General features: G+C 35.4%; 1 protein-coding gene across 5 annotated transcripts in view; it reads right to left on the bottom strand.

Moving 5' to 3' along the window:
• Nucleotides 1–85: 85 nt before the first annotated feature.
• TRAPPC8 (trafficking protein particle complex subunit 8) overlaps nt 86–25893 on the bottom strand; it is a 50602-nt gene continuing 24794 nt past the window's right edge. For 3 of the 5 annotated variants that reach the window (XM_062570421.1, XM_062570423.1, XM_062570425.1), the window contains 17 exons: nt 24484–24592; nt 23596–23790; nt 23285–23415; nt 22157–22231; nt 21711–21837; nt 20481–20638; nt 19590–20032; nt 17829–17976; nt 16247–16343; nt 15529–15597; nt 15381–15421; nt 14177–14362; nt 13501–13602; nt 6227–6274; nt 4637–4782; nt 2949–3038; nt 86–1102 (listed from right to left, as the gene is read on the bottom strand). In XM_062570421.1, the coding sequence (XP_062426405.1) occupies nt 868–1102; nt 2949–3038; nt 4637–4782; nt 6227–6274; nt 13501–13602; nt 14177–14362; nt 15381–15421; nt 15529–15597; nt 16247–16343; nt 17829–17976; nt 19590–20032; nt 20481–20638; nt 21711–21837; nt 22157–22231; nt 23285–23415; nt 23596–23790; nt 24484–24592 (2400 nt within the window). In that variant the 3' untranslated portion in view covers nt 86–867. The remainder of the gene's footprint in view (nt 1103–2948; nt 3039–4636; nt 4783–6226; nt 6275–13500; nt 13603–14176; nt 14363–15380; nt 15422–15528; nt 15598–16246; nt 16344–17828; nt 17977–19589; nt 20033–20480; nt 20639–21710; nt 21838–22156; nt 22232–23284; nt 23416–23595; nt 23791–24483; nt 24593–25893) is intronic. The other 2 variants (XM_062570422.1, XM_062570424.1) reach the window with 1 other exon arrangement.

The following is a 25893-nucleotide window of genomic DNA, read 5'->3' as shown; positions in this document are numbered from 1 at the left end:
ACAGTACACAACTGAATTTTTGTATATAATCAGCACCTGTAGATTCTGCTAGTCATATAAAGGAAACAAAAAAGCCAGAAGTCTATACAGTGAATATGGTGTATGTTTTATTCTATTTACAGTACATTTGTTATAAATATAATACATTTCTTGAAAATCTTGAGTAGATTCTTTTTTTTTTTAAAACAGATCAATTGTTATAGTTACATAATAAAGCAAGTGACAATTTAAATGACAGTCTCATGGTTGTGAAATAGTGCATTCTGTGCTGAGATGAATGAGAAAATACTCAAACTGGTTGAAAAATTATATTTGAAACATCTTAGGTGGACTTGTGTGTAAACCTTGAAAGGTCACCAGCTTTCATAAACATGAAAACTCAATCTTAAACTAATTTAAAAAAAATGAGAAACAGATTTGAGACACCCTATTGAACTTCACAGTAAGGCTGGAATTTATCATGACTAATGGCTTAAGCCCAGAAAAAGCCAGAAAGGGTTTCTTCCAGAACCATATCCTAATACAGTCACAAATATTAAACACACCATGCTGGAAGTTAAACAGCAGTCAAACCGCATCTTTGACAGGGCACAGGACAGAAATATGTTCAGATTTGGAGTTAGAGTATTTTGTGTTATGAATATCTTAGTTACAAGAGAAATGCATTATAAAAGGATAAAGGTACTCAGTCCAACGTGCGTTGCATTGAGAAATAAACTGACAAGTCTGAGTATTTTGCTAGTTTTTCCTACACAATCTTTAGTAACAAGTTAGATGTTGACGTGCAATTTCCCAAAACCGCAGTAAACATCAGCAATATAAGAATCCCATTTATTTCATATTTTAGTATGATTTTTCAGGAAGTGGTCAGATATTATTGATAATGATCAGTGCAGGCATGGAGTTCTGCTGGCTTGTTTCAAACAAAGTAACTTGGTCCGCTAGCTTGGCAAATACCCGGGGAGTTCCAAGATTATAGACGCCCGTATGAATGAAGCAAGCTTTCAACTGCAAGCTGTAGACCTCCTGGCTTTTAAGTTGAAGCTTGTATTGCGTTTGCCCAAGCCACGTAAAGGATCCATGGATTTCTAGTGCTTCTGGGCTGAAAGAGAAGGTAAAGTTCATTTCTCCGCCTTTTGAAGCCTATATTACTATTTTACATAAATCCCTCAACTTTACAGGCCTCCTAGGATTTCAGGGTGCACTCTGCATCCGTGTTTCAGGGTGCACTATGAACACATATTGCTGATATGTTCACTTATGCTTGCTGCAAATCCTTTTCAGAAAATTGGTAACTTGCATTTCCAACTCCCATTTCGGCAGTCTTCAGATATGAAAGTTCCTATTGTTATTTTTCTTTGTACATCTTGGAAGCTGCAAGTACTTTTGACTGTCTGCCTATAATTACTTACTCAAGGTCCTTCCCCAAGTGCACCATGCTTTGTTTTTTTTCCCCACACCTTATCTTTAAAAGGCTAAAGTTTTTGTAGCAAGGGAAAGTTAAGACTTTCAAGACTAACAATTGCAAGCGTAAGTACACACAGACCTGAATTTAATACTTACCAACATGCTAAATACAGCTCCAGAAAAGTGTACCTGTCCTTTATATTCTAGAAACACACAGACACAGCCAGACTTCCTAGTTACCCTTGGGTATCTCAATTTCCACTTGTACTTATCAGTTCCATTTAACTCTAGATCCTTACTTCCCCAAATACTTCCCACTTTATCTCTATGACTCCCACATGACATACTGTTTTACAGCTGCTCTCCTCCTTGGCTCAGATGGATTAATCCAAGTCTTTAAAATATTTCTTTGGTTCCTAACATACATATACACTAAGAAATTATGAATTCCAGTATATTTCCACCTTTTTATAGAACTGGCGCAAATACTTATAGACCTAGTCAAAAGATCCAAATTGTCACAGTCCCAGAAGTTCTCAGATAAGGCATCCTAAGGTCTGCCCTATGAGCTAGGGTTAGATCAAAGCATACAGAAATAGTTAACATGTATATACAGGGCTTTAGAGACTTCATATTAATGTTTCTTAGAATCCGAGGCACACAGCTGTCCTATCCTGATAGAGCTTTGCCTTAGAAAGCAGCTGCAGAGTAACCACTTTGTGTAAACACACCAGACTACTTATAAAAGTAGGAAGTTAGGCACTAGTCTTCTCTATTTCTGAGCCCATATATTACATCCTGAGCTTTCAATTTCTGTCTGGACAGACAGCTAGCAAGGAGCAAGTGTTCCTAGTACTAGAGCTATCTCAATGTTTTATAACCTGCTTTCCTCCCTCTCCCTCCCCCCAGGAGGATTCAGTCAGGGTTGCCACCAAGTCTATTATGTGGTACCAGGGCAACTAGCATTATATCTGACAACAGACAAGGCTTTTTCCCATCCCCATCTGAATTATATGTAGGGTAATTTCCTTGTATGTACAGAAGTGGAAGAATTACCAGTGGCACATCATGGCACTGAAATACTGTATTTCCAACAGATATAGTTTACAAAACTTTCAGAAGCAACTCATAAAACATATCCTCATGCTAGTATTTGAGAAAATACTACAGTTCCAAACAAAGATCTACAATCCTAAAAGTCAGCTGAAAAACCCAGGGGAGATTTTAAAAATATTTAAGGTTCTGTGATGTGACATAACGAACCACACTTCAGGAAACAGTACTTAAACTTGAAAAGCTCTAAACTAGCAAAGTTTAACTGAACTCTTCAGAAGTCACAACAAGGTTCATTCTTAACAGTAGTCAGAAGCAAAGCAAAAACTGAATAGTGACTGAAGACTCCTATATGGAGCCTTTACTAACTTGTATTCTTCCACAGAATAAGTCCCCCTATCTAGAAATATCTAGTTTCTAGATATCTAACACATTAAGATTTCCCACAATCCAAAAGCATTCTCAAAGTATTAACATGCACACATTACCTTGTTGTTTTATGTCGCAAATCAATCATCACATCTACAACAGCTTGGGAACAATTGGAAAGTAGGAGAGTGACAGGTACTAGACAGAGGCTGCAAAGAGAAACAGTTTAATAGCTAAGGAAGAAGAGTCTTACTTTGAATAGTTTTAACTATTCTCTTTATTGATTTTTAAAATTTAACTCATGTAAAATTAACATGTAGTTGTCTATTATACAACAGTCTGAGACAGCATACATTACAATATAGCCATTTACATTCACTGGTTATTTATATCAAAGCTATAAATTGAGGCAAATGCTAAGCCACACACCTGAGTTAACACTTTTCTTTGTCCAACTGAGAAAGATCAGCACAAGCACAAATACAGGAAAGCTACTGATGTGTAAGAAGAAAAGTTTCACAATGAGGTAGCCTGGTCCAGTGTGCAGTTCTTTAAACTGTTTAGAACATTCTCTTCAGAACATTTTTTACTAGATACTTCTCTTCTACACCTCCTTCATGTAGAGGAATTGTCTGCATTGACACCATGAAGTTTTAGCCAGAACAATGCCCAACAGAAGCGGAGACACACATACAGATTTTCTGTTAATTTAAGCTACCACTCTGAATATAGCTAATGCAGTACATTGATATTTTGCATACACAGAATCAGTACGACTGCTCCCATAAATAACATGACAGCCAGAAGGACCTGAGATTTTTTTTTCTTCCCCTCAAACATATGAATTACTGCAACCAAAACAGTTCTATGTATGAAGCTGTTTGCACCACCAGAATCCCCTGCCTTTGCTTAAGGGCTCAAATATCCTAAGACTGATGATCTACAAGTGGTTTTTCTTTTTTTCTTTTTTTTCAAACAGACTGGAAATTATAATGAGTAAGATTAAACCTTGGTACATGAATAATACAAGCTTTATAAAAAGTTATAAAAATAAGCCACTTCACAAAGAAAACCCTCCATTTCAGCAACTTAATTACTTTAAGTAAAATAAATGTGAGTGGAACACTACAGCATTCTCAGGCTAAATACCACAAACCTAAGTAGTTATCTTCTTGCTTAGAGAACAATTCTTTTCTATCACTTAGAGAATAATTCTTTCCTATCTGGAATTGAATTGGCACACTTCGTTCAGCTCATTTTAGTTATTAAAGAGTCAAGATCGTACAGGTTCCAACTAATTTACTCTAGTAGTCTGCTTTTTGACACAGGTTATTTCTGAAATTCTTCTGGAGACAAGCTCTCATGATCTAAACTGTTATCTTTCCTTACAACACAGATCAGAACCACTTGTAGCTAAATCTTGATAAGTCAGATACTGCAGACATTACAACAGTTGTAAGTTAAAATTACCAGGTTACTCTCTGTCTAGCTCCTCAGAGTAGTTGCATTAGTTTTGGGGGGAAGGCACAGGAAGAAATATGTGGAAAGACAGAATGTTTATTTTGCTTTCAGTAAGTTCAATAACCTTACTAGTTAATATTAAAACTGAACTGCAGTATTACTGCCTGTTCAAGAAAAACTTTCATTTCACATCCATTGCTTTAGAGTTGTGTAAGTTTTAAAATTCAACATTTCACCTTTGTCCACCATATAATTTAGTCTTCTGCATCATAACTCACACCTCTCAATAGTGTTCATTTGCTATAAATCCTGTTTCAACAGTTTCTACAGGAAACTTTATACTAACCTTTTTTGATGAAATGAGTGACTAAAAGACTCTGGATAATGAAGCCTAGTCTTGATAAGATTAGAGAGCTGCTCTGGTGTTGGTCTTGCAGGTACTGTGGTATTTTCTGGTCGAAAAAACTTTAAAAGGACTGTTTCTGGTAGTTCCTAAAATAAATTCAGAATCAAGTATAAAATATGGATATGAAGGTACAGTGCAACACAAGAAATCCAGTCAAAGACATTAAAATTTTCAATTACTAAGTGTAGCCCCAGAACACATATCCACAGCATCATGAAGCTTAAAGTTTTTTGCCCTATGTATTTTGTATTTAAGCATCCCAGATGAGGAAGCAATAACTCATCTGCTAGCTTCTTTTAAGACAAGAGATTTTACTGTCACTTGCAAAAACACTATCGGTGCATGCTTCACAAAAGTATGCTTGTGTAGGGGGGTTATTTTTCATTAAAGAAAAAGGGACAGCATTTGAACAGTTCCCAATTCGACAATTATATCTAAAGTACCCAAGCACTGGCTCTGTAAAGTTCACAACAGGAAAGTCAATAACAGAGCTCCCCAAAATGGACGCAACATAAAGCAAACAACATAGGTTATGGGAACATGCTAACAATGACTGAAGGACATACAAAGGCAAAGTAAGATCTGTACAGCAGATCTGCTCTGCAAGCAAGATCTCAAGGATGTAGAAGTTATCTTCCCTTGCACCCAGCTGAAAGCTCAAGTCAAGCAGTGACACTCTGCTTCGAGTACCCCAGCCCTGTGGGCAGACTCAATGTTTGAAGCAGAAGAAACCAGATAATGCAGAAAGATGCAGTGCCAATAAGGCAAATTGGGCTGCATTTGGTCCAGTATTCTGGTACTATGGTAACTCTGTCTAACATCATTTAATCTGTTTTGCAAACAGGATTTAATGAGGAAGTGGCAATATTTCATTGTTCCCTTACAGATCTGTTCTGCAAAAGTCCACATTTAAGAAAAAAGATGAATTTGCAGCAATAAACATAGCTATAACTACTAAAATAAACTACAGGAGAATTTAGAAACACTGTCACACTATACTGATGACATACTAAAGTCTCCTTTTTGTCTAAAGGTGATGGACGGCCTTAAAAAGAGTGTTATAGGCAACAAAACCTGACTGAATAGCAGACAGTTAAGGATGGGCCACAAGAAAGTCAGTAACCATTCTGCAAACTGTGTTATCACAGTTAATGTTTACCTGTGCTTGGTATAACGAGAAAATATCAGAAGTTCTATTAAGCTTGCACTCTGTTCCTTTAAAAGACACTGGAATTTTCTTAAAATTTAGTTTGAGGCACAAGAAAGATATTTCACAACAACAATGAAATTATCTGGTAAATGCTTGAATGAATTTTGTTTTTTTTCTATCATATGGGCATCTAACTTGAAAGCTGAAAGCATGAAAACCACTGGCCAAAGATTAGATATTACCTAATTAAGAAACTTAGATTATAGGTTTTCATTTAAATTGATCTGTCTCCTGAAAGTAAAACACAACTGATTATTCAATGCCCTTTTTAACAACACATCAATATCCTACATACTGTAGTTTTCCCTAGAATGAATTACCTGTTCCAAGTCCTCCCAATCAGAATTCACGAGTATTTTTTTTAAACCCTACAAAAGACAGATAGAAGGTTTATCTCTAAAAATAGACAATAACAGCATGAACAGCAGCAGGAACATGTATTGATGAAGAGGCAGAATGTCTTTAATGCTTCAAACCTTTACTTCTAATATTTTTACTGAAGGACTGGAAAGCAGTAGGATTAACAATTTAACAGAATTAAATCTTAATTCAGGTCAGTCTCTAGGGGTCAGACTTGGACAAAGATGTCTGCATCTCTAAGGTTGCTCAGTCTTCATAGTCTAGCTATCTGTAATTTTGTACCTAGAACACAGGTGAAAAATAATAAGAGTAACATTTAGCAGGTGATTCTCTTAGGCAATGCTTTCAGGAGAAAATTAAGTATCTCCAAATGATGGAAGATCCATGTATAAGTTGGGGAGCTACCTAGAGACAGCTAATAAGTAACGTTAAGTTTAAGAATGCATTAGACTCCTTCCCTTCACAAGAACTTCAGAAATTGAATCAAGGCAAAAAAAAAAAAAAAAAAAAAAAAAAAGAGAGAGAAAAAGGATGCCCACACCCATTTTGGCACATGTACCCTGCCCTCAAGAATATGCACCATGCAGGTAACAGCCTCCAGTTCCAAAATTTTCATAGTTACTTACAATTAGACACAAAGTAAAACAAAACCAAGAATCAAACAGGTGGGATTTTGTTGCTGAAGGCACCCCTAGAATACCAGTCCAAATGGAGCACTGCCTTTTAAAAAGGCAAAAAGCTCTGACATCTAAGGTCAGCCTGTCGATGCATACAAAACCTCCAGAAGTGTTATCAGCTCCAATACACAACAAGCACCATATATTCCAGATCAGAACAACAGAACAATGGTTAAAATATTTCCTTTTTTAAAAAAAAAAAAATGTTAAGGTATATTTGAAGGCGTCATCCATCTACACTGGTATTGGTACAGATGGTATAACAAGATGGCACAGACTTTGCTGGAAAGAACTGTAGGAGGAGCTGGAAAGAATTGTAGGTAATTTTTTTTTTATTCTATAGCCGTTTCTTTTTAATGGAAATTTACAGTAGATTCAGTTGCAACAGTCACATCTCTTATAATTGCCAACAGCTGCAAGACTGTTCAATTAGTGTTAAGAATTTAAGAAGGATTTTTCTACAAGATTCTCATCTACAGATGCCAGCTTCAGCCATATACACCTAAAACTAGATATATACTTACTGTTCAAAATAAAATAATCTTCACATTGTCACTTTTTGATTAGCTACAAAAAGCCAGAATATTTAGAGTCTGACTTTTGCTATCTTGCTTTGAACTCATGTATTACCCTTACATTGAATTGCTAGAATGTCATGTTAATTCACAATGGTTTTAAGCTTCTCATGCAGCTGAACTACTATGCTAATTAAAATTGGAAAAGTGAAAATTTATATCCAATTTAAAGCATCTCTGCACTACACCATAGATGTAATAGATAGGTCTGCCCATAACATATGGATGGAGTTTCAAAGCACAAGTTCTTCCTTTCTGTCAGGTGGATAAAAGAGATCTTCACATTCAGGTATTTTGAAGGATTTTCCATATTGTTATGGAATACTGGACAGCTAAGTTTTTCATTTCAAAAAAAATCTTTTTAGTAATTGGGTCAATGTGCTCTTAAACAGATCAGGAAAAAACAAAAATAAATTAAGTTCAAAGTTGTGCAGAAATTCAGCAGTATTTTCCCCATAAATCACCAATTTCAGATAGTCAAGGATTAGTAAAACGGTCAACTGAGTGTGAAGAACTAACACGCATAGCATGTAGGAGATAAACAGGAAACAATCCTAAGGGTACAGAAAGGAAGACAGACAGAACACTTGAAAGCAACAACAACAACAACAAAAAAAGATATGAAGAGATCTGAAGTTTCTTCTTCCTCCTTTTTGAATTTTTGAATTTCCATTTTTCAAAGCTAGGCTTTAAGTTGGTTTTCCTGACCATATGAGTTGCATATATTCACTCTGGCTCCTAACTCTAGCTCCTAACTCACTGAAACAATTACTCCAAAACAGTATTTTACTCAGTGATTAACATTTAAGCATGCATTTTAAGACACAGAAACATTATATCCCTGGAGTCCAACACTTGATAAAGAGGCAGATGCCAGTTTGTCAGCTATTCAAAATATTTTATTCATATAACAGTAAGGAAAGCAGTCCTCAGGCTGGTATGGTAATGGGTACATTAATTCAACAGAGTGAAAGATGTATACTTAACATAAGATGTGCTTATGTTAACCCTTAAGAATTTTATTTTCTCTTCAATAAGGTGATTTAAAGAATGCTTTAAACTGATTCCAAGAATCAGTGTTGAATTCAAATATTTCCCTCCCCCATACAAAACACTGAACTAGCACAAGATGTCACTTCTAATAACTCACTGTTAGAAAACGTTACTTGAACCAAACACCTCTCATGCCTTTCAAGGACTTCTGCTTCCAACCAATCTGCTGTAGCCTCACCAAGCTACATCTATATTAAGAAGCAGTGCAAGCTCAGATGATTAGATTTGTGAAGTGAAACAGCTAGTACCAAGAAGCCAGTATCCACACTATATATCATGGATTTTACTTTGGATTAGCACTGGTCTGATGCACAGGACTGAATCAGCAGTCTAGAACATATGATATGCAGTCCTGGAGCACATCTGGATTAACTGCCTAGATGGAATCCAGTTTGTGCATTCCAAGACCACTTTGCAATGAAAATAACAGGCTGTACACAGGGATAGTATCTTCAAGAACATACACCTTACTCAAACACTTGTATCTCATCCTAGACTTAAATCAACATTAACTTTAAACTCGCATGCGTGAGAACAATTTTCAGATAAAGGCATGCTACTCCAACATGCTGACATTCAGAAATGACAGCTCTAATCAACAACTTCTCATCTCTTAGCACAGCATGAAGTGCTTGACAATTAAAGAGTATGGCAGATGCACCAAACCCATACTATTATCTCAGTCCCACTATATGAGAATTTGCTTTTTCTTTGGAAACTTTTGGCTTGAATTCACCCAAAAAACAAAATGGGAGACAAAGCTGTAAGTACTGATATGGAAGACAGGCCCAGACAGAGAATGGATGCGTAAGTTACGTCAATTTTCTCCTCTCCTTTTCTGAAGCTAAGCTTAAGAGGTCAAAAACCTCAAGAGAGTTGTATTTTGGATGCAGTCACATTCTGATCTTCAGTTAATACAACCTAATTCCTGAGAGGAAACAAGCTTCAAAAGAAGTAAAACAGCCCCAAGTTACGAGTAATCCAGCTATTTTTTTTTTTTATTACTCTGAGTCAGACTGCTATGGCTAGCACATCTGTTCAGACCTATTCAGTTTACTAAGTTCTTATTCAGTTTACTAAGTTCTTACATGACCTATTTTGTTATATCTTTGCTAGAGACTATAACTTATCACTTTGAAATCTTTTAAATTTAGCTTTTCTTGAACCAGAAATAAGCTTTTTTTGCCCTACTTGTACCAAAAGAGCATTTTTCTTTTAATATACAGAAGTGAGGAAAAAGACAGAAGGATAAATATTTTCCTGACTGTTTCTAGAGAGCTCTACATATGTGAAAAGTGTTTTAACTGTGGCAATATTCTTTAGATGTTACTTGAATTTGAGTCCAAACTCCAAGAAAAAGGTGCAAGTACTTCATCAACTCACCTGAAAAAAAAAATGTCTGTTCTGTCCAGTAATCTATACTCAGAAAAAACCTATAGTGTGAGAAAGGAAAAAAAAACCTAAACCCACAAACTCTATTCAATTACAGAAAATCAGGGGTACAGTTATCATTGTCTGTTAGAATTAACAGTTCATAGTTCTACACTGAACACATGGTAAAAAAAAGTGAAGTACATGCATTTGAGGTTCCACATAAAGTTTATATAGTTTTTCTCACTGTCATTTTCTTGATAACCAGTGGTTTTAATTTCAATTTTTAATCAAATGCCCTTGCAAGTTATGCTGCTGTGATGCAGGAGTAATCACATGTACAGCAGACAGCTCTATATCCCTGCTGCATCCATCACATCTTCTACAATGAGAAGGGCAGAAGAAAATACCTGTCTTTGCCTTTCAGTCAGTGCAGTCTAACATCTTAGCTTGGAAACCTTATTAGGACTTATGCTATATTAACACACCAGCTTGACATTGTAGAATTACAAAGCTCATTTCTTCAAGCTCTCTTAAGACTACACTTACTAATAGCTTCTTAAATCTCAAAGAAAAGTACCAGAACTATCACTTGCACTGTTATATCTTTATGTTGCATCCAAAATGAGTGAGCACTATGAATGATAATCTAGAAGCAGCTACCAAAATAATGTGGAAAACATGACTGTGTCAGTGAATGTGGTTCTATTGCTTCTACAGGATTGTTTTACTGTAGCTTTATTTCTGAGGGGTTCTAGAAGTTTGGATAAATCCAAACTAAATCCCTAGAGGTTAGGTAAAGAATTAGTCTGAGATACACAACAGTTGGCAAAAGCAAGAGATCAGTACACTTTTTAAACCAAAAATTGAGCTATCTGAATTTGCTCAAGGCAGCTACTGGAAGAATTCAATTAAGATTTTAATAATTTTTCAGAAAGCTAAGAGGGGAAGGGAATCTTGTTTGTGTTTTCTCCATGTCTATTCTAAGACTCTTCTTAGTTGGGGATTATTATACTGCCAGTCAGAAATAAAGACTTCTTTGCTGGTGATTGCAGCATAGAGAAAGTAGAAGCAATTCAAAAGGAAAGATGTCACTGAAAAAAAAGCAGCAAAGAGAAGACTAGCAAAAAATAGAGGGAGTGCGCCAGACTTTTGCATCCTAGGTGACATCTTGTTCAGAATCTGCACAGGGATCCATTTTTCAGGTCTAAGCAGCCCTGCATCACTTAAGTAAAGCCCTTAAATAAAACTTTGGTAAAAAGCATACATCTCCATCTCCCTCTACTGTCTAGTCCACAGAAGACAACTAACTTCTATCAGTCCAAAATATTCAGAAATTGTCTAGAGTTTATTCTCTATGTGTCATCAACTAGATTAGAAAGATCTGACTATTCTATTACAAGTCTGGGTCTGGAAGTTAATACTGAAATTGTGTAATTATAAGTACTGATTTTTTTCTTCCCGTTTCACTGTTTGTATGACATTAAACACAACAGCAAGTCAATTCAGCAATACTAGGCAAATCTTAATGATGAATTGCATTTATTTTTCTACATATTCTTATTTAATCCAATTTTGGAGCATTCTTTATTTCATTTACTCCACATATTTAACTGATGCAAAGTCTCAGATCACCTAATTTGTTATACATCACAGAAGAGTTTGTCTCCTAATGGTATAGGATTGCCCATAAAAAAAAATAGTATAGGAATATAATGTATTTCTCAATCTTCAGCAGTCCTGAGATTATAGGCTCTTAACATCTAAGTTAAACACGAGTTTTGGTTACTCCGAGGACGTAGGACTTCAGCATTTAATAAAACAACTAGTACTACTTCTAAAATATTGTATCTCAATTGTTTATTCAAAAGATGCAGTTTTGTTTCCAACTACAGTATAGGATGCTTCACAACACTCTGGAAATTCATTAGCTACACTGATGAACATGAATATGATCAATGTATACTGTTTCAGCTGCACTGATGTGAAATTGAGATTAAAGACTGAATGCTAAGCTAGTAACATACATTTCTCAAAATAATTTGAGGCTACATCTTGGCACTGAAGGCAAGATTAATTTCATTCCGTTTTAGACAACTAACCAGATGAAGACATCTAGAATTCCAATTTAGTCAACAAGTACAAACCCCTGGCATGTCTGAAGTTCAGTAATATGTTCAGTTTAGGATGCAGGTGCGATTCATCCAACTTCTCCTTTCCCTTCCCATTTGCTAGAACAAGGCTTTGATATGATCAGGGACAGAAATCCACAACATTCTCTCCTCACTTTAGATGCCCACAATATGGACTACTGTTCTGTATACTAAGACAAGGAAAAAAAAATACTGGACTGGGTAGTTATTATGGTAATATAGAATACTATTGTTCACCATAGCTTGAGCACACATGTGCAGAGTGAGTCAATTTTTGTGCTTAAGTGAAAAAAGACTTTTCAGAGACAAGAGCTTAGATTTTTACTGCAAAGGACCAGCACCCAGTTTACCTCCAAAAGTGTCCCTTTTACACTAAGGCCTTTCATAGGACAAAAGCTAAACAAAAAGATTTCTTAACGATGTTAAATATTTTAAAAAGGCTTAAGAACCAAAGCCAAGTGTACAAAGAAATCCACTATGTATGTTACAGCATAAAACAATAATTAATAGCCAATAGTCACATTTGTTTTTATACTGTGCACTTGCCAGAGTAAGTGCTTAAGTAATATGTATTACAAACCTGTGAGCACTCATCAAAAGCTTTATATAGTTTGCCATATTGGCAAAAAACAAGCAAGAAGCTGACACTGAAGCATGAGGGAACAGGACTGTACTGTTCAGCAAAAGACTGAACAAGTACAAAACTTGGCTTTTATTTTGTCTAGTAGTCTTCTTCACATACATAAACTACATCCAGCATACGTGTTTTTACACAAATTTTTGTAAAAATAACAGCTATGAAAGCTGTATGTGTATCAGGAGACCATTTTGTTACAGACACTGTTTTTTATGTAACTGAACAGGCTATAAAATTTAGAAATGAAGTAACATGTTAATCTCTTCCAACAGAAGCTTTCAGTGTCTTATTTACTGCCTCAGCAATTCTGCTTTTCAGGTTTCTGTGAGAAAAGTATTTACTTATGAATTGTATATAATAGTAAATTTGATTTTTCTCTGAAGTATTACAAAATAAAAAAAATATGAGTTTCCACTATTTTACTATTACCAATAACCACTGCTAACTTTGACTTACTATCACTAATGAGCTTTTCTTCATCTAGTTCTAGTCTAAAATACCAGAGAAGTTTATTCCAACTGTGTAGTTGCATTAACTGTATATTGCCTTTCTCCTCTTTAATCTAAGTGTAGCCAGTTCTATACAGATAACTGATCAAATACCACAAGAACGTGAAGTAAACAAATTAAGTTATTTAACTCAGATCTTTTGCTAGATTCTACAAAAGCACCCAGAGTTATTCCACTTACTTATATTTACAATTAAGAACAAATCATGTCCATTTTGGGAAAAAAGGCAATTGTAAAGAAAGATTGTGTACTAAATTACCTGCTTCTGAGGAAAGGAAAAAGCCTCCCTCCCAACAGTGGTAAGAGTAACATGATGCTGGCCCTCCAAAATAAGCTGCTTATTGTCTTCCACAACATACGCCTACAAAATATAAGAAGCAAAAATATTAGCAGACCAAAAACCATCATAACCTTCATAACAGAATTATTAATTTCCCACTAACTTAAGTGGAAGGGTTTGTACTGTTCAAAACTTAAAACGCTAGGACAACGTACATACTTTATACATATGACTTTAGCTTTGCAAGCACAGATGACTGCTAAAGTTGAGACTGCTCATTTCCACAATTTAATATTTGTATTCTGGTAAATCATCATCTTAACTCTTACAATTCAATGATAAAAGCAAGCATGAATGAACCTCACATTATAAGAGCTCAGAAGAGCTCAAAGAACTCTCTTGTAGGAATGCATACATCTAAAATAATGTAATGCCATTTAAGCATAATTACTACAATAATTGTTATCAAAAAGCCAAGACAGTCACCTTAGCTAATTTAGTTTGCATGACTTCAGACAAAATCACATCTGCTTAAGTTCCATACCAGTATGTTTGAAAGTTCAGGATGCCATGTCACACCATAATTTCTACTATTTGTATTTCATAACCAAGTTATTCCAAAGACAAAGTACAAAGAGGCCACCACTATACATACCTTCCACAATACAACAATGTTCAAATCCACTTCACTACACCTTTGTATTAATCTGACCACTTCATCAAATGACTGTTTCACAGCCCTTTGAGATGTGAGAGTATGAGATTGCACGTGCATTCTTTTTAATTCAGAGGATAAACTTTGGAAAAAAAAGTCTGCACAAGGACTGGCTGAACTTATTATCTGCAAGAGAAAGAAAGTGCTTTCACAACAAGATGCAAGTTGACACAAGCTACTCTACTACGAGAGCTCAGCACTGTAGTATTTCAGTTCCATTCTCAAGCAATCCTCCACAGACCTACAGGAAACAGTATGTTTTAGCTTTTACACTTTTGTTATATAGGTTAGTCCTATATAAAGAGTATTGAAAGATAACACAAGAGAACAGAACCGTAAAACACTGGCCTTAAATTATATCTAACAACCTTTCATTAAGGGCTATGATTGTTACTGGGGTCTGCTCTGATATACCAAGTATAGCATGGAGAATAGATTCCAGCTCTCTAACTCAGAGGCAAATCACTGCTTTATTAATAATCCCCCCAGGCTTAGTTAACTAGGAGTACTTAAAGTTTAAAATGTACATTTTGCTACTACAGGAGAGATCAGAGTATAACATTCTACATAGGTGGCACAACCAGAAACGCTGTGCTGTTTGTCAAGCTTTCATCACTTGTACTTATATTTTCAAACACACACCTGCTGAAAAAAAGTATTTCCTTACACCTCCCCTTTGGAAAAGGGTAAGCAAACAGCTCTACAACAGCACGTTCTGGGAACTGCTCTACCCCAGGAGAACCCTCCTGTTAGGAGGAAAAAAATGCCTCAAGTAACTATCTAAAGGGGAATTTTCCATTCCTTCTTCCATTGGAGAGTACTTTCCTAAAAAAAAAAAAAAAAAAAAAAAAAAAAAGCTAAAATCCCTGCAGCTCATCCAGATTTAAAATGTGCAGATTATCTGCCTCAAATTTTTAGTTTTAAACTCAATTTATACATCTACAGAATAGAGTAGCAGTGGCTTTTAAAAGCTAGCTACATAGATGGTAAGTGTACACTCAACACAAAACAATTAAGTACTCAGAGTTTAAGTGAAAAATCCAACTTCCTCAACCACTGAAGCGTTCTTTTGTCCTTAAATTATAATAAGGCTTTTCCTGGACACTTGCACATGACAGATATTAAGTTGCACCAGTTCACTTACCTGCTCATTTCCAAAAACAATATCTGCAAATGCGTAATTTTCTAAGGGATAAAAAGAAAAGGCTTTTCAGCATCATTGGAAAATTACAACTTCAGCATGCAGTATCTAAATCTTATTTTCTTTGAAAGTTACCACATTCAGAACCTACCTTCTGAGTTTTTGCATCTTACTGCTTTAAAACATAACTTTGCTCTCTCTCTGCTAGCGAGCTTAGTATCTGAAAAAAAGGTTACAAACATTTTTCCTCAACAAGTCCGCATTCAAGTCAGCCTCTGCACTTTGCAACTCAAACACTCATGAAACTTAACTATATCTAATTAAAGTAGAGCAACTGCAAGAGAATCTCATCCATCTAGTTCTAGAGCAGTAAATCGGCTATAATACATGAAGAAGGTAACAAGAAAGAATGAAGGATCAGAAGACAGAAAATTCATGTTTTAGTGCACTTAAGTAGCAAGCATAACAGCACTTTTTCTCCTAAGTTTTCCTGGGCTAACTGATCAGCAAATATTCTGCTAAATTAATTAATTTAACATTGATATAAATAACTGAAGGTAAAAAAAACGCCGTCACGTTTTTCTTGTTAAACAAATTATCTACCAATTCAGACATGGATTTCTCTATACCACCCAAATAATTTACACATAGATTAGTACCACTGCTAAAACTATGAACTCAAAAATATTTTTCAATATACTTTTCTCCTGAAACTGTAACAAGAGTTACAGTATGTTTGAAAGGGACAAGCAGTTTATAACTGAATCATTCTTACAAATTCAACTCTTCCTAAGATTCCTTTAATTTTTCTGCCAGGCAGAAGCTGGACTCCCATACATTTGACAATTCAAAAGAAAAAACTCACAAACCTTTGTCTTCAGAGATATTAACAGATTTTTGAAGCCTCCAGTGCTTACTGTTACTTGAAACTTGTACTATATGAAATTCTTTAACACCAGTCTCACTCTAAGGAAGAAATGAAAATGTTAAACAAGACTAATCACAATTGTCATTAGTTCTGCATTGCTTAGTAAGTGGTTATTGCAAGGTGGTAGTGTTGGAATCTTTATGTCTTCTTTCACATTATTTTTATCTGTAATATTGTATTAAGGAAAAAAGACATTAAAGATCCATTGTAACAACACATAACAATCCTAGCCCCCAGCAACTTTCAGTTCCACTAAATGAAGCTACAATGAGAAGAGAAAACAAGTCCCAGGGAAAGAAAAATCAGCCAGCTGTTCTCCTCCTCCTCCTCCCCATTGAAGACTACTATAATCAAACCTAGGTTTTTTGACTCCAGTACAGAATACTGTCCACCAGGTCACATAGTGCTCCAAGATTATTTCAACAACTGTAATTCAGTAACTGTTTTTCATTTTTTATTTCAAAAAAGCAATTATATACATACAAAAGAAGCTTTTGTGTTGCTTCTCTTTTGGAAAGAGTGAGGCAGTAGCAAAATTTAATTTCACAGAACATTGTTAGTTAACTTGGTAAGTACTTTATAATACAATCCTCCCTCCTCAAACAATGATTGGACAATACTCGCTTTAGTATCATAAAATTGGTAAGGTTGGAAGGGACCTCTGGAGATCATCTAGTCCAACCCTCAAACAAGTGGCCCATACAGGGGCTGAACCCATGACCTTGGCATTATGGAACACCACGCTCTAACCAACTGAGCTAAACTTAACCCTTTAGCAGCTAAAGAACATCAGATTTTACATACCTTTAGCATAAAATGAAAAATCAGTTCAACAATTCAACCAGTAGGTTAAATAGTTCCTAAGCATTAAGCAGAGGATTAAACTACTTTACTTTGTTTAAAATACTGCAGCAGCTTTACCAAAAAAAGCAGTCACTTTAAAATAGTGCAATGTGAAAACACAAGTATTTGTCTGCTGTGCTAAGCCGATAGACCACAACAAGCATCTATTTAGATTATAGATGTAGGAACCTCTTTAAGAGTTTGGGTAGTAAATTTAGACAAGGATGCTTCCTTCAAGTTTGAGTAAAAATTCTGACTTCAGGTTATCATTATTCTACCATGCTAGTGTTCTGATTGAAAGAGGCAGGAGCAGAAACACTTCATTCAGAGCCATCATGAAAGCTGTGAGCATCAAGAACGTTTATGGATTCAGAATAAGTCATTCTACAGGAGGCCAAGGAAAAGACTCAGTCACGGTACTGCAATATGTAGAGAGAATACTACAGCAAATTTCCGTAGTAAATTTTGACAAATAACTTATTGAGGGAAAGAAGGCACTAACGTTAACTGGAACAATTAAATACACAAGGTTTACTTAATGTTTCCAGTCAGCGGGTTTATGAAAGCTTTTACTTCAATATTGGCTCTTCTAATGATATTTATGTCTACTGAACTTGTTATTAACAGAAGTAAGCGTTCTTAACTATAATAGTATAGTTACTTTTTAAATACGAACTTACAGTATTGATATTTTCTACATCCACAAACACCAACATATTATCCCCTTTGCCTTCTTCATCTTCAAGTGCATTACTTCTGCAGACAGTGGCTCGAATATGCAGAGACCGGCTAGTACAGATAACGGCAGTGTGCCTTAATACTCTATGACTAAGGAGAATAAAGTGGGGGGAGAGGGGGGAGAAGAGGAGGAAGGAGAAGAAAAGATAAAAGACATTCTTCAGAACCATGACTGTCATCTGGAACTTCTCATTAAAAAGTTCAACTTTTAAGCTGTTTAATGTCCTTAATGCCCATGACAAATGTATTCTTTTCCACCACTGAAAAGATGTTATCTTTTTGATAAGAAGCTGAAAAGTATGTTAACAATTATACCGCATAGGCAGGTATTTGAAAACATGTGGTGTTCAAACATGCAGTGTCTTAGCCAGTTTAAAATACTGACACTGTTCAGGTGTTACCATGAAGAAAAAAAAACCACTGATATATTTTGATCCCTATACCAATAAATGCCTGTTTGCTTTCACTAGACCAGCAGTCCTATATCCAAAATATAGGACTGCTGGTCTAGTGAAAGCAAACAGGCTTTTATTGGCATAGGGATGTAATTAAGTATTTGACACCAGCACATATCATGTGAAATACAGCTTTTAAGCAAATACACTCTGAAAGGCCCACTAGTTATATTTGCTGAATAAATACTTATTAAAAAGCATCAAGACAGGATACTCTTGCATTCAAAGAAATCCCCTGAATTGAAGATTTTCAAAGTTGACTTTTATAACTGTCCTTATTCTGTCCTCTTCCACTGGCATCTAGACAAGCTCAACCTTCAGGCCAGCAAGCCTCTTGAAGTCTCTGGAGGAGAAATCTACAGATTCACTCCTACTCTGCACTAGTTGTTAATGCAGACATTGCCAAATCATTCTCCAGATGAATGATTTTAACACATACAGCTCCATGATAAAAATGGAACATGACTTCCTGCTGCCAAAAAATTACATAATTATGGGCAAATATGCAAGACTGAGCTTTATTAGCCTGGGACATGTGAGGAAATTGAGAATAAGTAACATAGTCATTTCATTCCCTTTGGAGTAAAGTTCTAGGAAAACACTACTTGCTAGCTTGTGGTGTCAAACTCAACTGTCTACTCTTTCAAGAATGATCCAAAAAGGAGCTATAGAAAAAAGAGCAATCGGAGAAAGGTTTACTAGCTGGTTAACCAAACTAGCTGGTTAACTAAACTAGCTCCTCTAGTCTAAACTAGGTCTTTATAGAGCTTTTTTGGTTGTCTTTCTCCACCCCAATAGCATGCAAATGACAAAGCCCTTACAAAAACGAAAAATTTTCTAATATACTCACTAGTCACATGTTAACTGAGGACAGAAATCTTAAGTTCAAAGTAGGTAAGTTTCTTTTAAAAAAAAATGTAGAAGCAACAAATTAAGTCAGGAATTTTTTCCCCCCTATCACACAGGGAACAACGTGCTTCTAGAGGAACTCTGACTATAAACACAGGTTGGATTGAACAAGATTCCACGAACTCTTAAGTTACTAAAAAAGTGATTCAGCACTTTGATGGAACCAATACAGGCTACATAATTTCATATACAAGTTTGATCATATAGTAGAAAACAGATTATTGCTTTTAGACTGTTTTATATTACCTCAGTAATTCAGAGAAATTCAATACTAATATGTTAACAATGCATGTAATTTAACAGCTTATTAAGTATGACAAATAGCTTAGAAGCACTTACCACATTTTTGAGTGTTTTTTAATACTTTCATAGTAAAACAAAAAGTTAATTTCATGGACACCTTCTTCATCCGGTCCTCGTAACCACATCGGCAGCTGCACTGAAGCCCCAGGAAGAAGAATAGAGTCGGGAAGTGGAACATGTATTACTTCTGGTTGACCACCTGTGCCAACCCCAAAGTCTACAGAAGAAGCTGAAGATAACAGTGCTGTACGCACAGAGGTAGGATCTGTCACAACAGTCTTGTAAGCACTACAGTTTTCAGAAGCTGAAGGACTCAGAGGTGTTAGAACAGCAGTATTTCCACCAAAAGTAAAAAATTCTGGATGCTTGGACACAACCTTCAGGGCAGTAAGAGGACATTTGCTTACATTCACAAACTCTACATATGCTTTTCTGATTTCTCCACAAAGAAGCCCTGTAGGAAAATTTATAAAGAACACCTGTATTGGAGAGAAAGGAAAGAAGTTATGAACAGGCATGAAAATAACCACTAACTTTAGAGTGTTATCATTAACCAGATTTAACAATCCATTACAATAATCCTAACAAGAAAACTAGTGTTTTAACTAAAAATCTTTAAGGTCTAAACTCATGATGAAGAATGTAAAGCAAATAAGAGGGAAAAAGCTTGCCCATTCTGCTCCCTCCTTGTAATTTGATTACAAAAACCATTGCCAACCACAATTCTGAAGGGAATAAAACAATTACAGCAGGATATTAATTTGGAGGCTTCAAGTTTCACTTGAACATACAAGTCTGGCTCTTACAGGTAATAAGTTAACTTAAGCTTTAGACATAAACAAAGGTTAGACTTTCTGGTTAGAACTACATTTGTATCTCTAGATTCAAAAATCTCCTCAAAATTACTAATACAAAATAGTTACATACCTCCAACAAAGGCATTTCTTCTGTAATAATAGGATCTAAACGTCGATCAGGTCCATACTTAATAGATGTTTTTTCTTCTTTCGTGTTATTAAGTCGAGGCCCTTGGATTTCTAAATCTTGTCGTCCTCGTACAGACAATCCATTGGATACAAACTTCCCTGAAACATTTAACTTATAAACTTTGCTCAGAATTAATCTCAAGTCCCTTCCTAATTTTGAATTTTCTGTTATTAGGTCTACACAATGGTCGCTGATTAAGCATCATTGTAAAGAACTATTCAGTTCACTGTCAGGCGAAGTGTTTTGCTACAGCAAGTTCAGACAGTCAAATGTCTGTTTTGGACATGCTTTGCCCTTTAATAGTAGGGCTACACTTGTCTAGAGTCCTAACAATAAAGAGAATAGTGATGTCAAATTTGGGGTGGTAGAGGGCTGCTGAGATCCTGTTCTATTTTCCAATTTAAGTGCCAAGGGCAGGCAGAAGAACATGACACATGCACACACCCCAACACGTTTTTCTCCTTCAAAATATGCCACCACTTCTCAAATTGGAAGCTTTCACTATGGATAAGCCTTTAGAATAAAAAGCATATTGCTTAAAAGAAATAGTGAAGCTTGGTTAGCTCTTTTAAATACCTATTTTAATCCCATTTCCTCCAACAATGGAGTTTTCCCTATGGGAGACAGTTTCAGGTAAACAACTCAAAAGAAAGTGACATGCAAGTACTAAGCTATTTATACATTAACATAAAAAAAGACAGCCAAATTAAAGTGAAGATGCCTATAGATAAAAGTCCCATCAGCCAAATTTAAATTTGGGAACCTATACCAAAGAACTGCAGAGCAGGACTAGAAGAAAAGGTGTAGGGTGTGTGGGTGTGGGGAGAAGAGTGGGAAGGAGAACCAGCAAGAGTCAGAGAGCTAGAAAAAGAAACGGTAAAGGAGTCAAAAGGTATTACAGATGAAACATGGCATAGATTGAATACTTTAATTTTTAATGGTTTCAGAATTTCTAAATTTAAAAGAAACTAAGTTCCAAAGTTGACTAGCTGTTCCCCCTTCTACTCTACCTTCCCCTTCTCATTGGATTTTTATAGATACCAATTCCTTCACATTGAGGAGATGGAAATAAAGGAAACCCTCACATCATGATCAAACAGAATTTAGTCTAACCCTGCAGAATTACTGTCTCCGCCTTCCATACACATACAATTTAAAGGATACACTCACCTGTCTGTAATCCAACAGAAGGATCTATTCCATCTAATGTCACAGCACCTTGAATAGTGCCAAGATTATAAACGACTCCCAGAATATGTAGCTCCCCTGTTTGATGGGGAAAGAGCTTTAGTCTTGCCTGTGGAGATACGTTAAATTTTTGTTGTTGCTGCTACCAAAGAAAAAGTATTATTACATTTAAGTGTCCAACTACAAAAGACACTTACAACTATTAAAAGTCACTAGGTTTGGAATTTTTATATACACAATTTATTAGACCAGTCAAACTCAAAAGTATTCATTACATTATGAAAGAAGTCCTAAATTGTAACAAAGCTAAACTTTAACAGAGGCAGAATGCATTACTGATGCATGAAATACTGGAAGTTTAACTTTGGTCAAGTTTGAAATAAAATCGAAGCCTCAAAGGTTAACACTGAAAAAAGTATACTACTTACCGCTTTTGTCTCCTCACTATTAATTAAAAACTCTGCTATTGCTTCAGTCCCTATCATATCACCACCACATGTTCCCTGAAGGAAAAAAAAAGAAAGCTTTTTAGATATTTCTGTAAACAAAAATGGACATAAATATTAGTGCTTGTAGCTTTAGTAAAATGTTTAAGAAAAGAGTGTGCAAATGCTAAAACTGCAGACAGTTAGAACCAGCAAAAGTTTTATGTCCGTGCTCTGATGCTTTCTGAATTAGATAAGTAGTTAGAGGGCTCAGTCAACATCTACTTCAGAGAGAAATTTAAGATGAATCATTACAAATTGGAGCTATTCCAGTTAATTTCACCAATGCTCACAAAAGCATTTATCATATCATTAAGGTAGCATTTCAGGCTGAAACAGAAGGGAATGTGTATGGCAACCACTGAAACTTATTTATATAAACAATTGCCAGAGTTAAAGTTTCAAAGCACCTTTAGCATGCAAGATGTTCCAAAAAAGCTTCTACCAGGAAACCAAGTTCAAGTAATTTACTGTAATATTCAGAATTAGAAAATATTAAAACTTAAACATACAAAAGTGAAAAGAATCACCAAGAGGGAAGCACTGGCCCTATCAGTTGAACAGATTAAACTAGATGACCTAATCATTATAAGTATTAAAATATTAATTTCATTTTCATTTTTCTCCTAATCAAAATACCAAGATGTTCTCATAACACACCAGCAGTCTTGTTTTTCAGAGGACATATTTCAAAGTATAATATAGCTAGGGTTAAAAAAAACAGGTCTTTGATAAAATACATGTAATTTCAATCAGTCAAGGCTAACATGACTCAAAACAGTATGTACTATACATATAATAGAATGCATACATATATACACATAAATGTATTAAAACATTTTACTTAGCTTCAAGTATCTTTACATTATTTATTATTACAACAAATCTCTTAAGAGATATTTTGTGCCCTACGGATATGGAAAGTTTAAATGACTCATGAAAATATTCAATAGCTTTTTTTAAAATTTACACTTAACTCAAGTTTTCTTGCCCTAGTATTTTGAGATGTTGAGATATACTAAATGACTATAGTTATGGAGTACAGGCTGCAAGAGGCGAAGCTTTCCTTACCAGCTCTTTTGTTTCTCCATCGTGCTTTGCATTGAAGTCTTTAGGTTGAAACTTCCACAGCAACGAAAGGTCTGTCAAAAGTAGTGGGACTTTCAGTGGATTTCTGAAGGACACTTCCACAGTTATTGGTTCTATTAAAAAAGCACAAAGGAAAAAGTGACAACCAGCTACCTCCACTAAAATCTGAAGCTTCACTTTTAACTCAATAGGCCAATCACACAAAGTGCAAGTTTAATCCTACAATAGTACAGGAAATACTGGACAAATTGATTTAACCTACTATTTCTGAAATAGGCAAGTCTTAACTTTACCTTCTATTACAGCAAGTGGAAATCTGGAGTTATCTGAACAGCTATTTAAACAGAACTGTGTTGGTTGGAAGTTTGAAGGCATTATTCCTTTGTTAATTACAGAGACAACCTGCTCCTCAAGTTCCTTCCATTGTTGGGAGGATTCCGAGTCATATTCCTGATCCAGACTTACATGTGTAGCTGCCTGCTTTTCACCTAGTACAAGTTAAAGGCATGTTATAAGATGACTGCAGCAACATGCAACAGTTAAAACAAAAAGAGCTTAAGTATTCTTGAAACATAGCAAGTGCTCAGTGACTGCCTTTTTTAATGTCACAGTTAAACAGTCAGAGAACTTTCAGATATTTTGAAATAGACACACGGAAGACAATCCTGAAGATTATTTGAATATACTTCTGTTTGCAGACTGTGGAATTCCATGGTTTAGCATGCAACGTGGTATACTCAAATTACAGTTTATTTTTAGCTTATGACAGAGTACAGCCCCACAGTCTGCATACTAATTTCTATGCAGTGTACTCCACATTCAGGAACCTAAGTTTCAAACATTTCATCCAAGAGGAAATTAGATGTAAAGCAAATTTTGATCACTAGCACTTGTGTTGAGAACTTAATATATTAATAACACAGTTTATTATGATCTTGCATTGAAACTCTCAAACTATGAGGAAAAAATCCCCAAGAAGCCAGTGCTTACGCAGACTTCATGAAGTCTGCAGACAGCTAATAAGAAGATACTAAGTTTAAGATTAGCTTCTTAAATCAGACTTCAGAAAAAGTCTTGTCACATTCTTTTTACATAATAAACTTTGAAAAGAGACCAAGTCTAAAGTATGTTTTGGTCCCACAAATGAAAGATTTAAATCTGTTTACATAAGGTTCTCTAACCTTCTGCTGGTCTTCGATCATGCCCAAAGAAAACTCGGGTGGCTGAACTGATAATATATGGTAAAGGAAGTTGTGGTAATGGACCATCAGGTGTTAGCTGGGTAACGTTCTGGAGCAGAGGAGAAAAAAAAAGAAACATTATGACATTATGCTGTATATCACTAATTTTCAGATTATAGTTATATAGCCCTCAAGACTTGAAAGGCCAGCATTTGTAAGATGGCATGAATCATTAAATGCTTAAGATCTGAGAGCTGCTTCTGTCTTGACAGTCTGAGTATATTATCTTCTCTCAGTAAGAATTTAAAGTTCAAGAAATCTTTATAAAAAGGGCAATAAAGATTTTAATTCACCATCTGGCACAGTGGTTGCAAGTTTTATTATGATGCAAAGCTTGTTTCTAAGTTCAGAATTTGATAAACTACACTCACCATGCCACTACCTTTATGCAGGTTCTCACCACAGCTGACCTGTTAACCAGTCCCAAGTAAGGTCTGCCACAACTTAACAATTTCTGCAGTAATTCTGTTCATAAATTTGTAAGTCAAGTCACTAACTGCAAGGTTACAAGTTGTGGGTAGGTATCTTTATTGTATAAGATATGCTACAATTCAAAATCAAGAACAAACTTGCATATCAACTGATGCACTTTATCTATAAAAACCCCATGAATTAAAACTCTGCAATATGGATATTGAGTAATTTAACAGAAAAGGCTAGTTGGATTAAACTTGATTTTCTACAGCTATATTCACACAAGCTTCTTGCCGCTGAATTAGAAAAAGGCTATGAAAGTATGTATGGGGACAAGTAATCATTCCTACAATAAAGCTCCACCTTAGAGATGTTTGTCACTACCAGTAGTTACAAGAATTTTATAATCTGCTGCACCTAAGTTACAAAATAATTCTCCTTGAAGTATCTAAAAAACCTCAACTCATACCAATACACCCCCCAACAAATAAGATTTCCCAGAATTGTATCCAGATGGCTTTTGAGTATCTCCAAGGAAGGAGACTCCACAGCCTTTGGGCAACCTGTTCCAGTGCTGTCACCCCCACATTAGGGAGTTTACCCTTATATTCAGACAGAAAGCAATTGCATTCCAAGAGCATTTTTTTTGACAGACAAAGCAGCAAAAAAAATTACTGTAAGCAAGCTTGTTAGGTTAAAGTCAGTCTAAGTTTAATATCTGCATAGAAAATAACTCAGAGAATTATAAATTTAAGCTGAAAGCATACTAACTTAGGCAACTGAACAACACTTATTAACTTTAGGAGTGCTCCTTCCCCCAAGCTTTTGGTACCAACCTTAACCAAGCTAAGTTTTTTAATTGAAACTTAGTTTACCAATTAGAGAAATCTGCTGCTAGCAAGTTAATATTAAATGTAGACACTCAAAGTAAATGTA

The sequence above is a fragment of the Rhea pennata genome, chromosome 2 (genome assembly GCF_028389875.1).
Source record: "Rhea pennata isolate bPtePen1 chromosome 2, bPtePen1.pri, whole genome shotgun sequence".
NCBI classification, from domain to species: Eukaryota; Metazoa; Chordata; class Aves; order Rheiformes; family Rheidae; genus Rhea; species Rhea pennata.
The sequence above is the reverse complement of the archived record's forward strand: the minus strand, read 5'-3'. Positions and strand labels throughout refer to the sequence as shown.